Source organism: Saccopteryx bilineata, chromosome 3, assembly GCF_036850765.1.
Source record: "Saccopteryx bilineata isolate mSacBil1 chromosome 3, mSacBil1_pri_phased_curated, whole genome shotgun sequence".
In the NCBI taxonomy this organism is placed as follows: Eukaryota; Metazoa; Chordata; class Mammalia; order Chiroptera; family Emballonuridae; genus Saccopteryx; species Saccopteryx bilineata.
Genome location: NC_089492.1, coordinates 302,454,955 through 302,471,324, shown reverse-complemented (window position 1 = coordinate 302,471,324; position 16,370 = coordinate 302,454,955). Strand labels below are relative to the sequence as shown.

The 16,370-nt window shown below is 51.0% G+C and overlaps 1 protein-coding gene across 4 annotated transcripts in view; it reads right to left on the bottom strand.

The window, feature by feature from the left end:
• Nucleotides 1-390: 390 nt before the first annotated feature.
• Nucleotides 391-16,370, bottom strand: part of LOC136331961 (leukocyte immunoglobulin-like receptor subfamily A member 6) — a 50,975-nt gene continuing 34,995 nt past the window's right edge. The window contains exons 1-13 of one of the 4 annotated variants that reach the window (XM_066271149.1): nucleotides 7,521-7,654; nucleotides 7,272-7,407; nucleotides 7,016-7,051; nucleotides 6,564-6,848; nucleotides 6,112-6,411; nucleotides 5,612-5,893; nucleotides 5,004-5,303; nucleotides 4,396-4,431; nucleotides 3,444-3,560; nucleotides 2,364-2,406; nucleotides 2,248-2,285; nucleotides 1,945-1,997; nucleotides 391-1,240 (exon numbers count right to left, since the gene is read on the bottom strand). In XM_066271149.1, coding sequence (XP_066127246.1) covers nucleotides 1,094-1,240; nucleotides 1,945-1,997; nucleotides 2,248-2,285; nucleotides 2,364-2,406; nucleotides 3,444-3,560; nucleotides 4,396-4,431; nucleotides 5,004-5,303; nucleotides 5,612-5,893; nucleotides 6,112-6,411; nucleotides 6,564-6,848; nucleotides 7,016-7,051; nucleotides 7,272-7,407; nucleotides 7,521-7,556 — 1,809 coding nt within the window. In that variant the 5' untranslated portion in view covers nucleotides 7,557-7,654 and the 3' untranslated portion in view covers nucleotides 391-1,093. Of the gene's footprint in view, nucleotides 1,241-1,944; nucleotides 1,998-2,247; nucleotides 2,286-2,363; nucleotides 2,407-3,443; nucleotides 3,561-4,395; nucleotides 4,432-5,003; nucleotides 5,304-5,611; nucleotides 5,894-6,111; nucleotides 6,412-6,563; nucleotides 6,849-7,015; nucleotides 7,052-7,271; nucleotides 7,408-7,520; nucleotides 7,655-16,370 lie in introns of those variants that run through there. The other 3 variants (XM_066271153.1, XM_066271151.1, XM_066271150.1) reach the window with 3 other exon arrangements.

The following is a 16,370-nucleotide window of genomic DNA, read 5'->3' as shown; positions in this document are numbered from 1 at the left end:
CGTTTCTCATCTCTCTCCCTGTCTATCCCTCTCTCTGACTCTGTCTCTGCCAAAAAACAAACAAAAAAACCTGATCAAATGAAAAGCAGAACTAGAAGGAAATTCTGAAAGCTGACAAATCACTTCCAGGCAGAGGAAGTAGCGTGTGCGGGTCAGGGCCAGTTCCCATTCAGCCCTTGGTCTCTGGACACTGGTCCTGAGTGGGGAGGAAGCTAAGACCAGCCCCATCCACTACACATTGCTGCTGAATTTGAATTGGCAGTGTTTGACAAGATCTACAGGCTCATTTCATGCTTGTTCTGGGGGTGGGAGGGAGTGGTTGATGGAGAATTTCCAGGTCTTGTGTTTTGTTTTTAATTTAAAAATTTTATTGAAGTTTTAGAGGTGAGAGAAAAAGGGAGGGGGAAGAGTAGGAAGCATTAACTCAGATTCTTTTATGTACTGGGGGTTTCAAACCGGCAACCTCAGCATTCCAGGTTGACGCTTAATCTGTGCCACCCCAGGCCAGGCCTAAGTCTGTGTTTTAAGAGGTGAAATGGGGAAGGAGTTAGTGGCTCTGTAAGGCCCTCCTCCCCCTGCGTCAGCAGCAGGGAGATGTGGAGACCCTGGTGGTCAGGAGGGAGTGGCTTCCCGTTACCTTGCTGCGAAGTTGCGTCAGGCAGGGGACCAGGGGACTGGGTCTCAGGAAGCCCACCATGGAGTTGAGCAACCCCTTCGTGGTTGCAGCTTCCTTGTACCCTGTCGGTCCCTGTTCGGGCTCTGAGGTCAGTTAAGTACTGGGCTTCATGGTGACAGCTGCAGATCCCTGGGGCTGGCTAGGAGGTCCTGCTTCAGCCTGAGGTGCCACGTGGTAATTATGGCCTCGGTGGCAGTCCCATGGGGTCCTTGCAGTCAGTGGGGCCCCTTGGGTGGGGACTTTATCAGCTGTGTAATGATGGGGTTCCTGGAAGCAATCAACTTCCAGGAGCTGCCGGGGCCCACCTCAGGTTTCCAGGCTGGCTGGGGTCACTACCCAAGTGTCCATGCAGCTTCTGGACCTTCCAGGGTCCCTCAGGCCCTTCCTTGTAGTGTGGGGTCTGCGTCCCTCCCTGGGCTAGTGGACGGCCAGAGCAGCGTATACACTGGACTCATCTGAGGGGTCCTCTGACAGGGAGGAAGGGGGTGCAGTGGTCTCGCGTCTGAGGGCCAAGTGATTCAGCTGGGCGTAGGTCACATCCTGGGGGGCGTCCGATGTCCCAGCCTGTGGTGGGGGAGAGCAGAGATGGGGTTGGGATGGGGGAAGCCTGAAGCCAGTAGGGAAGGACAGTCCCGGGGGGCCCTTCTTGCCCGGGCTATGCTGGAGACTGAGGGGGCGTGGTCTCCTTGGTTCTACGCAACCTGTCAATCATCACGTGTTTGCGGATCAGGAGAGGAGGGATGAGAGATTGAAAGATGGGAGGTGTGAGTCTGGTGCTGGGGGGAGAAGAATGGGCGTGGAGCCATCACCACGGAGGACAGTCAGACCCATGCACCCCCCGAGGGGGTGCCAGCCCTTCGCCTTCGCTGGGGTTAACCCAGGAAACCTGCCTTGTGCGGAGCCTGCAGTCACCTGTGTGGTTCGTGGGCAGACATGGGTCCCACGCGGGGGCTGAGCGAGGCTAGGGTACCCTTCCTGTGGGTTTTAGAGGCGCCTCTCTGCAGGCCCAGGGCTTAGATGTCAGCCCCTCGTGTGAACGCAGACTGCTCTGCCCCGACCTTCAGCCCTGCCATCTCCCCCTGAGCCTTCTGCTCGAGGGGCCAGCCGAGGATAAGGACAGCCTGGTGTCAGAGCAGCGTGGAGCGTCATGCCCCCAGAGCGAGCCGCTGCCCAGAGCAGAGTGCTGTGAGGCCGCTATGTCCACTGCATTTAGTGTGTGGACAGAAGGTGAGGGAGCCCTGCTCTAGTTGGGACCAGGAGAACCTCACCTGACTGTCCACCTGTCTGTCCTCCTCAGGCTGTGTGTCTGTCATGACAGCATCTGGTTGGGACAGAACGAGGCGATCTCATCTCTTGTCAAGATTCCCTGAGATCTCACTGGGCAGAGGCCCAGAGAAGGTCAGCGATGTGGCCAGGGTCACACAGTATTAGCTCCGTGCTGTCTCACCTGCCCAGAACATTTCCCACCAATCCCTGGTCTTCACGGCTCACCCATGTTCTCTGGGCCTCTCCTCCCTCCCCCGCCCCCCCCTCCCAGTACCCGGGACAGCCCGTCCTCCTCATTCCCTTACACAAGCCTTCGTCCTGGACGTCAGCACAGGGGCTGGAGCTGGGAGAGGAGACAGAGAGTTAGGGGCAGCGCGGGGCCACAGTGGACGGGGCTTGGGGTCTTTAGGAGAGGGCTCACCTGTTCTGCAGGCCTCTGTCCTCATGTCCTGATGCCGCAGCCACTGCCAGAAGGGGTAGGTCAGCGTCCAGCCCCCCTAGAGCCCTCCCCTGGGGCTGCTCTAAGAGCTGCAGGGCACCTAACCACTGGCAAGAGCAGGGGTCCCCAAACTTTTTACACAGGGGGCCAGTTCACTGTCCCTCAGACCGTTGGAGGGCCAGACTATAAAAAAAACTATGAACAAATCCCTATGCACACTGCACATATCTTATTTTAAAGTAAAAAAACAAAACGGGAACAAATACAATATTTAAAATAAAGAACAAGTAAATTTAAATCAACAAACTGACCAATATTTCAATGGGAACTATGCTCCTCTCACTGACCACCAATGAAAAAGGTGCCTCTTCTGGAAGTGCGGTGGGGGCCGGATAAATGGCCTCAGGGGGCCGCATGCGGCCTGCGGGCTGTAGTTTGGGGACCCCTGGGCAAGAGGATGTTCCCCTCCCACCTCCACAGAAAGCAATTTAGGATGACAAAGAAAAAGCAGAGCCAGACCAGGGAGTAGAGCAGTGGATAGAGTGTTGGACTGGACACAGAGGGCACAGGTTCGAAACCCCGAGGTTGCCGGCTTGAGTGCGGGCTCATCTGGTTTGAGCAAAGCCCACCAGCTTGAGCCCAAGGTTGCTGGCTTGAGCAAGGGGTCACTCGGTCTGCTGTAGCCCCCCCGGTCAAGGCACATATGAGAAAGCCATCAATGAACAACTAAGGTGCCGCAATGAAGAGTTGATGCTTCTCATCTCTCTCCCTTCCTGTCTGTCTTTCCCTATTTGACCCTCTCTGTCTCTGTCTCTGTCACCAAAGGAAAAAAAAAAGCAGAAAACTTGCATGTGTTTTCAGACATTGCATAAGTTTGAAAAAGTCAACAGAATACCCGAAAATGCTTACGTGTCCACTCATGTTCAATCTCTTCAGACGATTTTCCCCATTGGGAAATGCTGGAGCTTTTTTCCGTTGACTTCCTTGTCTACTTGGTTTCACTCTGGCTGGCCCCCAAGCCTGCCACCTTCTGTGGCCCAGGTCACCCTTGTCCCCACTTACCTGACGTCCTGCCTTTGCTCCGACGCTGGTGTCGGAGGAGGAGGAAAAGGAGAAGGGAGAGCAGCATGATGAGGGCCACCAAGACTCCAATCAAGATGATCTGGTACCATTTGAGCCCTTGAGCACAAATGACATTATGAATGAGCCAATATGCCATTTAATGAGCACCTACTGTGTGCGACGCACATGCTGGGGGCTGTCATTCATCTCCTGTCCCCCTCCCCACAGTCATGCACAGGTATTGCTGACCCCACCCCCATTCTACTGAGGGTCAGAGAGGTTCACCACCTGCCCTAGGTCACTCAGCCTGGATGGGGCAGGGCTGGACCTGGAACCTGGGACTGTGATTCTCTCTTCTATTATTATTATTATTATTGTTATTATTATTATTTATGCAGCCCCCGTCCCCTCCAGGTAGAACACCAGTGCGTGCAGACCTGTCAGCAAACACATCACCAGCCCTCTCCAGCCCACGTCCATCTCCGCTCTGTACACTGACACCCACCCACCTCTGGGGCCCGTGTGCACAGGGAGTGTGAGTGTCTGGGAGGGACAGGAGGGAGGGCTGTTTCTCTCCTGAGCTCCAGACAGGGCCAGGCCCTGTGCTGAGGGCTGTGGCGGGAGAATGAACCCAGGACTCGGGAAGGAGAGAATGAACCCAGGACTCGGGAAGGAGAAGTAGCAGAGCAGGGAACTGAGCCAGGGCTGTGGCAGCTTTCCCAACTGCACGGCTGCTCCCCAGAAGGATCTGACACATCTGTGTCCCCAACACACGCACGCACGCACACACACAATCACACACGTGCACACACAAACACTTCAGGCAGCCTTCAGAGAAATCAGTTCCAGTGAGAAAAAGGAACTTTCCTCAGGACATGACCCAGGAAATAGTTGAGCCAAGACTAATGCAGACTTCCTCCCACCCACCAGCTCACCACAGACTCTCACTTACCCTTGTGCATGGTGGGGGACCAATCCTCAGGGCTTCCTGGGGGTCAGGTGGGAGACAAGGGGTGGGGGCTGTATTCTCTCCCCATTTTGACCAGGCAGCTCCTCCCCCAGGCTGGGCTCCATCATCTCCCTCTGCCACAACCACCTGATCTGTCACCTGCTGTCCTTAGAGTCCCAGGGTCCCATGCCCCCCAGCATGTCTGCTGGCCCCCAGGCCCCCTGGGAGACAAGCCGTGTCAGAACAGGTGACCCTGTTCTCTCTGGGACCATGGTCTCGGCTTGTTCCCACTCGTGTCTTGGTCTCTGGGTGAGACCACGAGGACAGGAGATTGGAGGGGTCAGGATGGGCGTCTCTGGCCTTTTCTCCTTTGGTCAGCCTGGTCCTCCCCAATCTTCCCCTGCCCTCTGGGAACATGTCTGCGACTCAGGGATGAGGTGACAATGAGGCAGGAAGGGGGGAGCTCTGGGATTTTCCATCCTGGGCAATGAGGGTCCTCCCTGCTGACACTCCTGCTATGACCCCTCACTCCATTCCAGCCCAAAGGGCCCCTGTGGACAGGGTCCTGATGTGACCATGAGGATACAAGGTGTGGGGCTGGGGATCCTCACCTGAGACCACCAGCTCCAGGGGGTCACTGGGGAGTGACAGCAGGTAGGGGGAGGTGCTGTGTGAGCCATAACACCTGTAGGTCCCGTTGTGACCTGAGGTCACAGCACTGATGGTGAAGGTGGCCTGAGAGGGTGCAGACCTGTCCTGCAGACGAAGGTGCTGGGGAGGATCCCGTGACCCCTCCCTGTGCAGGTGGAAGGTGTCAAACCAGACCTCAGAGCCACACTGCAGGGTCACGTTCCCTCCCCAGGGCACTGAGGGTCCCGGCTGGGCGGACAGAGAGGGTTTTATGTACATTCCTGGGGGAGAAAAGGTTGTGATGTGTAGTCACCCCAACCCACACACCCTTGACCCTGAGCTGAGGGACACCGTCCTTCCCCAGGGACTCTCTCTGTGACTGCCTGTCAGCTCCTCTCAGCCCCTCTGGGTGGGTCTCCTTTATTTTCATGCCCATCATAACCCCCATTCTCACTCCCTCCCCCTAGACCACTGCCCCATCTCAGCCTCTACTCCAGGACCCTCTCTTGGGCCCCATCACCACCAGGGTGACCCTGGGCACAGAACCCTGAGCTGACAACAGGACACGGGGCAGGGCAGGTCCCCTCACCTGTGATCAGGATGTCCAGGGGGGCACTGGGAGCCGACCACACATAGGAGAGGCTGTGTCCACTGTAGCACCTGTACTGACCCCTGTGGTCCTGGTTCACGTGGCCCAGGAGGAAGATGGGGCTGTGTTGCCCATCCAGACGCTGGGGAGGTGTGATCCCCTCGTCCTTGGTCAGAGCAAATCTATCAAAGCCAGACTCTGAGTGGCACTCGAGCATCAGGCTGTCTTCAAGCCGCACCAGGGAGCATGGCTGGGCCGAGAGGGAGGGCTTGCTGTGCACACCTGTGGGGAGGGGACAGTGGTTCTGAGGGGGACACATCCAGTGTTGCTCACTGGGCTGTAGTCAACATCCTCACATGGTCCTCCCGTACCATCCTGCCACCTGTGGTTCTGTCTCTGAGGCCATTAACAGTGACCTCCAAGACCCCAGGGCACCAGCTTAGATCAGTCACTTTGGGCCTGGAAAACAGATGGGGTTGCACAGGGTTCTGTCCTCTCACCTGTGACCTGGATGTGCAGAGGGTCACTGGGTTGTGACCACACATAGGGGTAGGAGCTGGGAGAAACGTAGCATCTGTAGGTCCCAGCATGGGAGGTGCTCACGGGGCCCACAGGGAAGACAGCCTGCCACCTCCCAGCATGGAGTCCGGAGTCCACGTGTCGGGGAGGGTCAGCTCCTCTCTCCTTCAGCAGATGGAAAGTGCCCCATGTGTTCTGTGAGCCACACGAGAGGGACACGTGCCCTCCTGAGGCCACCACAGGGCTTGGCTGGGCTGAGAGGGACGGTGCAGCATACACTCCTGAGGGAGAAGGGGATCTGTGTTAAAGGGGACAATCACCCACATGCCGAGGTGTGGACAGTGAGGGGTGAGGTCCCCCTGAGACCACCCTCCACTCCCTCTACCCCTGAGGAGGAACCCACAGTGGGGAGGGGCCCTATTGTCTCCCTTACCTGTCACCACCAGGAACAGGGGCTCACTCGGCTCTGACAATATGCTCCCAGTGGAATATGCACACTGGTACAGCCCTGCATGATATGAGCTCGTGGATTTAATGAGGAAGCTGGTCTTGTTGCTGGGGTTCGGTGGGACACTGTTCTCCCAGGGGTAAAAGCCCCTCTCTCTATACAGACTGTAGGCATTAGCCTGCAGGGACCCCTGACACCAGATGGTCACAGGGCTCCCCTTGGTGACCCTGGGGCCTGGGTCAGCCCAGATGGAGGGTTTGGGGAGGAGCCCTGGAAAGGAATCAGACCTGAAATGTCAGAGGATCCCTTCACCCCTCCATTTCCCAGATGTCACTCCAGGCCCCTCCCAGATTGGTCACTATTATTACAAACCCTGTGCTCCCCGAGCTGCCCAGGGGGTCACTGTGCTGAAGCAGGAGGTCTGGGGGAGGACTCACCTGCCTGGACTTGGTCCCATGGACACCAACACAGCCCTGGAAGAGAGTCCCTGTGAGCACTGTACCCCCACCCCCAACACACACACTGAAGGTCTAGGCCTGGCTGGGCCCTGAGCACTGGAGACAGATCTGGGGGTGAGCACTTCTCCCTGCCTTTTAAGTCCTGCCCCCAGTGAGCCTCCTTAGTCCTGGTGTCCTTAGAAACCAGGGCCAGGGTAGAAGGGGACCCTATTCCTCACCCTTCCCCAGGGCTCACCAAGGCAGAGAAGGGCAGTGAGGGTTGGAGTCACGCTGCTTCGTCCCATGGTCACCAGTGAGCAGAAAACATAAAATCCACAGAGGAAAAACAGACAGAGGACTGCAGTGTGACAGGGTCCAGGCTCCATGTGATCCTGTCAAGGGTTCCTCATCAGTGACCCCACAGGAAGGGAAATGGCCCCTCCCTGAAGGATGGTCCGCAGCAGACAGCAAGCCCTGGAACCTTTCAGATTGATCTGAGTCTCACCAGACACTCTGCGTCCACCTCATGCCAAACCCACATCCAGAGGGTGACAGCTGTCCCAGGACCCGAGGGTAGAGGATGCAGGACAGGAGAGGAGCCAGCTCAGTGACTGTTTCAATTCTGACTCTGCCTTTTCTAGAACCTCTGTGACTTTGGGTAAGTAGTCACTTCTCTCTTCTGAGACTCTGGACAAACAATTTACTTCCTTCTCTTACTGGCCAGGCAACCAGGCAATATTTACTGTGCAGTGACCCCGTCCAGTCAGTGCCGGGTTCTGAGAGTCACTGCTGAGGCTGACGGAGTCTGTCCCTGGACACATGGGCTCAGATGGATGAAGACAGACATACAGATATTTAAACGGCAGACAGTGCATTACTGTCTTGTTGTGAGGTTACATGTTGGGAGAGAGAGAAAGCAAGACAATGAGGTTCAATAACTGGTGGATGGCATACAACCTGAGGGCTGGCTGTGAGGGGTCTTCCTCTGGGACAGACTGACCCAAGGCACTAGCAGGGGTCAGGCAGAGGTGGTGGCCTGTAGCATCCTTGACCAGAAAGATCTTGAGCTGTGCTCAGAAGTGAGACCTGTCAGATGAAGGCTGGGGTCTGATCACACGGGATCTAGAGCACCATGCAAGTATTTTGGATTTCATCTTGAAGTCAATGGGAAAAATCTTAAGCAACTGGGAGTGTAAACATATTTCTGTTTTGTTTCTTTCTTTTTTTTTTTTTTGTATTTTTCTGAAGCTGGAAACGGGGAGAGACAGTCAGACAGACTCTTGCATGCGCCCGACCAGGATCCACCCGGCACGCCCACCAGGGGCAACGCTCTGCCCACCAAAGGGCGATGTTCTGCCCGTCAGGGGCATCGCTCTGCCGCGACCAGAGCCACTCTAGCGCCTGGGGCAGAGGCCAAGGAGCCATCCCCAGCGCCTGGGCCATGTTTGCTCCAATGGCGCCTTGGCTGCGGGAGGGGAAGAGAGAGAAAGAGAGGAAGGGGGGGTGTGGAGAAGCAAATGGGAGCTTCTCCTATGTGCCCTGGCCGGGAATCGAACCCGGGTCCCCCGCACGCCAGGCCGATGCTCTACTGCTGAGCCAACCGGCTAGGGCCAACATATTTCTGTTTTGAATGCGCTCCCACTATGTGAAAATGTCATGCAGGCAGGCTCCTTCGGTAGAGGCAGTCCCCGGGTTATGGACGAGACAGGTTTTGTAGGTTTGAAAATGTTTAAGTATTTATATGCAGAGAAAGGTAAAAATAAATACTATTTTATGACAACATCTTAAATAAATCTGCAAATAATAAATAAATGTACCTGTTCCAATTTAGATACAAATTCAGGTTAAGAACAAACCCACTACCTATCTTGTTTGTAACCTGGGGCTGCCTATCATTAACTCTATCAATAATAAAACTTTAACATTCACCTGGCCCCCGGATGGTGTTTTGATCAGTACTTTAAGTCATTTATGTAGTTTTCTCGTTTAATTACTTATTTTTTAAAAGTGTTTCTTTTACTGATTTGAGAGAGAGGAAGGGAGAGAGCAGGAGAGAAACAGGAACATCTGTTCCTGTATGTGCCCTGACCAGGGATTGAACTGGCAACCTCTGCACTTTGGGATGATAATCTAAGCAACTGAACTATCCGGCCAGGGCAGTTTTCTTGTATAATTCTTATATAAACTTCTAACTCAAACTATGTTTACAATCATGATTGAAAGGAATGAGAGAGGATGTCTCTCTCTCTCTCTCTCTCTCTCTTTTTTAGTGAGAGAATTAGAGAGAGAGAGAGACAGACAGACAGACAGGAACAGACAGGCAGGAAGGGAGAGAGATGAGAAGCATTAACTCATAGTTGTGGACTTTAGTTGTTCATTGACTGCTTTGCCATATGTGCCTTGGCTCAGGGACTTCAGCCCAGCCGTGAGTCCTTGCTCAAGCCAGTGATCCTGGGGTCATGTTTATGATCCCATGCTCAAGCCACCAACCCTCCACTGAAGCTGGTGAGCCCATGCTGAAGCCGGTGACCTTGAGGGTTTGAATCTGGGTCCTCAGCATCCCAGGGTGATGCTCTATCCACTGTACCAACGCCTGGTCGGGAAAGACAGGATGTTTCTTGGTCTAGCAGGTTGGAAAGGAGGTAGTTAGGATCAGTGGCTGAGGGAGCAGCTGAGGAAGGCACAGCATTATTAAATAGCTCACTTTCTGTGAGTGGTTTGGGTTGGACGGGGGTGTGGTTGACTGTGATGGGTCTGGTTGTGGAGAGAGAGTCGTGTCTGCTGTGGCTGTGAGTTTAGCTCAGTTCTGATCATCCACAGCCTTTAAGATGCGATGGTGCAACCAGGATCCTGTTTTAGGATGGAAAGTGGTGGAGGGGGTGGAGCGGGCAGGCTCAGACCTGATTGGTTATAGAAAGTCTCAGGGGGTGGAGAGAGGAGAGAACTGGAGAAGGGGGTGGGGCCTGGGTCGGAGGACCGGGAAGGAGGCTGATGGGAAGACACAGACAGGACATCTGGATCTGGTGATGGATTCAGGACATTGTTAAGGAGGAATCAAGGGGTGTAATGGTGTGGAGTTGAGGATCGGTTGTGAAGTGTGGAGTGAGGAAATGGAGGCTGCTCCACTCTCTTCTTGGTGCCTGGAAGAGCCAGTGGGGCCGTCACAGGGAGGACGATCCCAGGGCAGAGGGAGAAGTGGGGAGCGGGTGAGAAGACTGACCACATTTCCCAGAAGAAAGCTGCTGGGACTGCGGAATTTCTTTCCCCAAAACTTCCCTTCACTGTGTTCCTGTTTCTATAATCAGCACCATCTTTTCCTTCATCAACCTCCTTCTAATCCTGTGTCATTTCTCCCTTCTCAGGCCCCTCCCTGAGCAGAGCTCCTCCTCTGACCTTGTGATGCCCTCTGCAGCACAGGGCCAGAGCCCATGTTGGAGGCAATATACTTATCAAAAATGGACAGAATCAACCCGACTTGCAGTGGCACAGTGGATAGAGCATGGACCTGGAATGCTGAGGTTGCTGGTTTGGAGCCCTGGGCTTGCCTGGTCAAGGCACATACAGGAGTTGGTGCTTTCTGCTCCTCCTTCTCTTCTCTCTCTCTCTCTAAATGAATAAATAAAATCTAAAAAAAATTATTCCTTTTGAAAAAGAATGGACAGAATCACAGTTCTGTGAGACATTTTGAGCTTTGAATTCTCAGCAAAAGTAATATAATATCAATGGATAATAACGTATTTGAAGGACTCGATAGCTGACCATTTCACAAGTTTGGTGAACCTCATACATTTAGAAATCCAAGGAACTCAGTTATAAATTAAAATTTATGCACCACACATTGTGATCATCATCCAACTGGCGAAACAAACAAACAACAAAGGATAACATCGAGAGAAAAATAACATTTTACAAACAGGAAAAGTGTCCCATGCATCACTGATACGATGTGTGACCTCCCTTTACCCTCTGGAACCTTTGTTTTTGGGCCCAGGTGTATCAATCTCACCCCACAACAGGCTGCAATGTTGTGACCTGGTGGAAATGGCAATATCCTTCTCATGGATAGTTCCAGTTGCAAACAGCCCTGATGTTTCTTGTGAGACATGACGTTGCTATTGGGAACCAGTGTCACGTCGGGAGCAGACTTGGCAATGGTCATGGGCCATTTGTAAATGGCGTCTAGCTCCCTATTGCAGGTGACGCAATGACAGGAACCCACAGGGGCTCAGCAGAAAAGTCACACAGCCTCCCAGTACACCAGATGCTGCTAGCAGCCCGGGGTCTGGCTGGTCACATGGCCATGGCTGCAGGGTCCTGGACCTGGGCTCCATTCTGACCCACAGCTTCTCGGTCACTCGATAAGGGACAAATCTCTTCCACAATGCAAACACGCATGAGCAGGGATGTGCTTGGTCCTCGGTGTTTGGCGTGGCAGGTAACATGGTGGGTGCAGAACATGTCCTGAGAGGCTGAAGACAGCAGGACTTCTGTTATGTCTCTGCTGTGGCCCCTGAATCTTTCAATTCCTTTTTCTTCCCACCACCTACCGTGCAAACCACAGCAACCAGAGCACATCCATCCTCCACTCATCAGGTCCAACGCACAAGATGTCATCCATGTTATGACGAATGTGAGGTTCTGCCCAGTGTCAACATAATGATGGTCCCCTTGGGCTACTCTCTGATGGAGGAAGTGAAATTATCTTGGGCAACCTGCCAATGTGTACTTAGGTGAAGAACTGCTCTTACTCACCCCATGCATGGCTGCCTAGACATGACCAAAGGCCTGGCGTTCACTCCTAGTAAACACACCCATCTCTCAGCCCTGTGGCAGGAGGGAGCACTTGGTGACATCCTCTGCACCTTCTATCAAGAATGTCTGCCTGACCAGGTGGTGGCGCAGTGGATAGAGTGTCGGACTGGGATGCGGAAGGACCCAGGTTCGAGACTCCGAGGTCGCCAGCTTGAGCGCGGGCTCATCTGGCTTGAGCAAAGAGCTCACCAGCTTGGACCCAAGGTCACTGGCTCCAGCAGGGGGTTACTCAGTCTGCTGAAGGCCCACGGTCAAGGCACATGTGAGAAAGCAATCAATGAACAACTAAGAAGCCGCAACGCGCAACGAGAAACTGATGATTGATGCTTCTCATCTCTCTCCGTTCCTGTCTGTCTGTCCCTGTCTATCTATGCCTCTGTAAAAAAAAAAAAAAAAAAAAAAAAAAATGTCCACCCAGTGACTGCAGGGACCAGTATGGGTATTAGACAAGGACATCATGGGCCCAACCACTGCCTCCTCTAAACCTGTGAGGGTGGCACTAACCTCTGTATGCCCACCTGAATGAATGCAGGACTGTTCGTGGTTTACTCTGCCAGGCATTATGAAGCTGGCAGTGTTGAGTAAGTGACTCTACCTCCTTTATGTAAGAGTATGTAACTATGGCTTTGGCTGGATTGCTCAGTTGGTTAAAGCATTGTCCCAATACATCGTGGTTAGGGGTTCAATCCCCAGTCAGAGCACAGACAAGAATCAACCAATGATTCTTGACTGTACAAAGATGTGGAACAAAAGACTCATCTCTCTGTCTTTCTCCCTCTTTCCCTTCTTCTTTCTCTAAAAATAAATAGATGAAAAGTAAACAAAAAAGTATGTAACTATATTTTGGAAGTTGATCAAATTACTTTGTAGTTCAGTTTATCCTTTCAAGCCTTAAAGGAGCAGTGTTCATATGTTTATCTATGAAAAAAATATACTGACGAATGTAATAGAAACAGAGGCCTGGGTACGTGGAATAGACTGAAAGCTTTTAGAGGGGAGGCGTTTTGGGGCGCTACATGATATAAGGTGAAAGGGTTAAGCAGATTATGGTTTGTTGAGTTGTGTACTTGAAATCTGCATGTTTTTGTGAACCAATGTTTTCCCAATGAAGTCAACAAGAAGAACCCCCCACAATGCAGTGTCTAGGCATATTCTAGGCTAGTTTGTCCTTCCTCCTAAGGCATGGCTCTTCTGGGCTGTCCTGATTGCTCCAAGGGTCCCACCAATTTTTTTTTTAAGTAAAATTTAGACATCTTTTCTTTCCGTGAGAGCTCTGGGAATTAAAGTAAAACTTTATTTGTATTTCTTCAGGTGTTGGTAGATTAACAGCCTATTCACAAACATTATTGGATGATAATTTGTATATGTTTGTTTTTGTTGCACCCACATTTGAAAATAATATGAAGCGAGTACTCATGGAGGAAGGATAACTGGGCAGATGTGACTTTCTGTCCTCTGCTAGTGTTCACATTTCCCCTCTTTTCTTCCTTCTCTCTTCCCTCTTGATGTTCCAAGATTCCCCTTTATCATTTTCTCCTGGGGCAAGCACTCCCTGTGTCTATTCATTTATGTGAGTTCTGCTTGTGATAAATCCTCTTATTATTCCTTCACCTGAGGATGTTTTATTTCCCCTTCATTCCTGAAGGGTAATTTCACCAGTTATAGAATTCAGGATTGACAGGGTGTTTTTTTCCCCTGCACTTGAAAAATGTGCTACTTCTCTCATGTCTTTCCGGTTTCTGATTGAAACCTTGCTCTGGGGGTGCTCCAGCTGACATCCCCATTGTCATTCGAGTGTGTTTTCTCTATAGATGAGGTGACATTTGTGTCTCATGCATTCAAGAAACTTCTTTGTCTTTTGTTCTCCTTGTTTGGGTTATGATGTGTCTTGGTGTGGATTTCTTTGGGTTTGTCCTATTTGAGATTCACTGAGTTTCATGTATACAGTGTGGGGAAAAAGTAGTCATACAGTTCTGAGAACACAAAACACAGAATTGATTTCTGTATTATTATGTATTAATTATTGTGTTATTTTCTACATGAACAACTGTAAACCTACATTTTCCCTACCCTGTTTATTGGCTTATGCCTGTTGCCAAGTTTGGGGAAACTTCATCCATTGTTTCTTCAGGAGTTTTTCAGTTTCATCCTCTGCTTCTAGGACTCTGATCACATGGACTTTAGAGATTTTGCTACAGTCCCATGAACAGGATCTTGAGGATTTGTTCATTTTCTTTCTTAGTTTATTGATTCCCTGTGTTAGGACTGGATAATTTCTGTTGTTTTCTCTTCACAGGCATTATTTTTTGGTCCTTTCAATTCTGCCTTTGAACATATGCACCCATGGGGCCTTTTATTTTAATTGTATTTTTTAGATCTAAAATTCTTATTGCATTGTTCTTTATATTTTCTATCTCTTTGCTCATGATTTTTTTTAAAGATTTACTTTAAGTGTGTTTGTAATAGCTCATCAAAGTATTTTTTATTATGGCTGCTATATAATCCTTGTCAGAGAATTGTAAAGTCTCTGTCAGCTTGGTGTTAGCATCTGTTTGCCAATGGTCTTTATCACGCAAGATGAGATTTTCCTGGTTCTCGTTATGGTGTTTGTTGTTGAACAAATTGAGGTCTGGACATATTGGGTATTATGTTGTGAGAGTCTGCATCTTCTGTTAGAGAAGGCATTTCTGATACACGGCTGAGGTACTGGCTTATTATTGCCATGTGAAAGAGACAGTTTAAGGCCCTGGCCGATTGGCTCAGTGGTAGAGTGTCAGCCTGGTGTGCGGAAGTCCCGGGTTTGATTCCTGGCCAGGGCACACAGGAGAGGCACCCATCTGCCTCTCCACCCCTCCCCCTCTCTTTCCTCTCTGTCTCTCTCTTCCCCTCCCGCAGCCAAGGCTCCATTGGAGCAACAGATGGCCCGGGCGCTGGGGATGGCTCCTTGGCCTCTGCCCCAGGCGCTAGAGTGGTTCTGGTCACGACAGAGCGACGCCCCAGATGGTCAGAGCATCACCCCCTGGTGAGTGTGCTGGGTGGATCCCAGTTGGGTGCATGCGGGAGTCTGTCTGACTGCCTCCCCATTTCCAGCTTCAGAAAAATACAAAAAAAAAAAAAAAAGAAAAAAAAAATGAAAGAGACAGTTTATAGACGCCCATGTGCCCTCCTTTCACACCAACTGTGTCATTACTGGGGTCTTAACAGTTTTAGCACATCTGTTTCCTTTTCTCTACTTTTTGGAGTGTCCTTAGGATTCATGTATATATAATGTCCAGAAGTTTTTTGTGCTTTATAGGGGTTAGAGAGGCATATATGTACTTCCCCTTGCTCTAAAACTGGAAGTTTAAAATGCAACTGATTTTTATATATTATTTTGGATTTTCTATGAACTTAATTTGTAATCTGTGAGTAGTACAATTTATTCCATTTATTTAGTGCTTATCACTTTTTAAATTTTATTTTAGTGAGAGAGAGAGAGAGACAGACAGACAGAGAGAGAGAAAGGAAAAAGGGAGAGAGATGAGAAGCATCAACTCATAGTTGTGGCACCTTAGTTGTTCCTTGATTACTTTCTCATATGTGCCTTGACTGGGGTGGGGGACTCCAGCTGAGCCAGTGACCCCTTACTCTAAGCCAGTGATCTTTGGGCTCAAGCCAGTGAGCATCGGGTCATATCTATGATCTCACATTCAAGCTGGTGACCCCACGCTCAAGCTTGTGACCCCAGAGTTTGAACCTGGTCTTCAGTGTTCCAAGCTGACACTCTGTCTACTGCATCACCACCTGGTCAGGTGCTCATCATTTTTTTATAAATGGTTGTATTTATTGGTTTTACAGAGAGATGTGAAGGGGGAAGGAAAGAGAAGTATAACTCATAGTTGTTCTCCTTTTGCTGTTCATTGGTTGCTTGTTGTATGTGTCTTGACCAGGCAAGCCCAGGGTTTCGAACTGGCAGCTTCAGTGTTCCAAGTTGATGCTCTATTCAATGTGTAATCACAGGCCAAGCTCACTTTTTTTTTACTTTATTTAATTGGTTGTTTGTTACAGTGTGCTGAACAGAAGTGGTTATAGTGAATATTCTTGTAGTCTCAATTGCAGCCAGACATATGTCAAATTTTACCTTTAAAAATAATTTCTTTTATAAAGACTTTTTATTATTATTATTATTATTATTTGTATTTTTCTGAATTTGGAAAGTAGGAGGCAGTCAGACTCCCGCATGCGCCCAACCAGGAGTCACCCGGCACGCCCACCAGGGGGCGATGCTCTGCCCATCTGGGGTGTTGCTCTGTTGCAACCAGAGCCATTCTAGCTCCTGAGGCAGAGGCCATAGAGCCATCCTCAGTGCCCGGGCCAACTTTACTCCAGTGGAGCCTTGGCTGCGGGAGGGGAAGAGAGAGACAGAGAGGAAGGAGAGGGGGAGGGGTGGAGAAGCAGATGGGCGCTTCTCCTGTGTGCGCTGGCCGGGAATCAAACCTGGGACTGCTGCACGCCAGGCCAATGCTCTACCACTGAGCAAACCGGCCAGGGCCTATAAAGACTT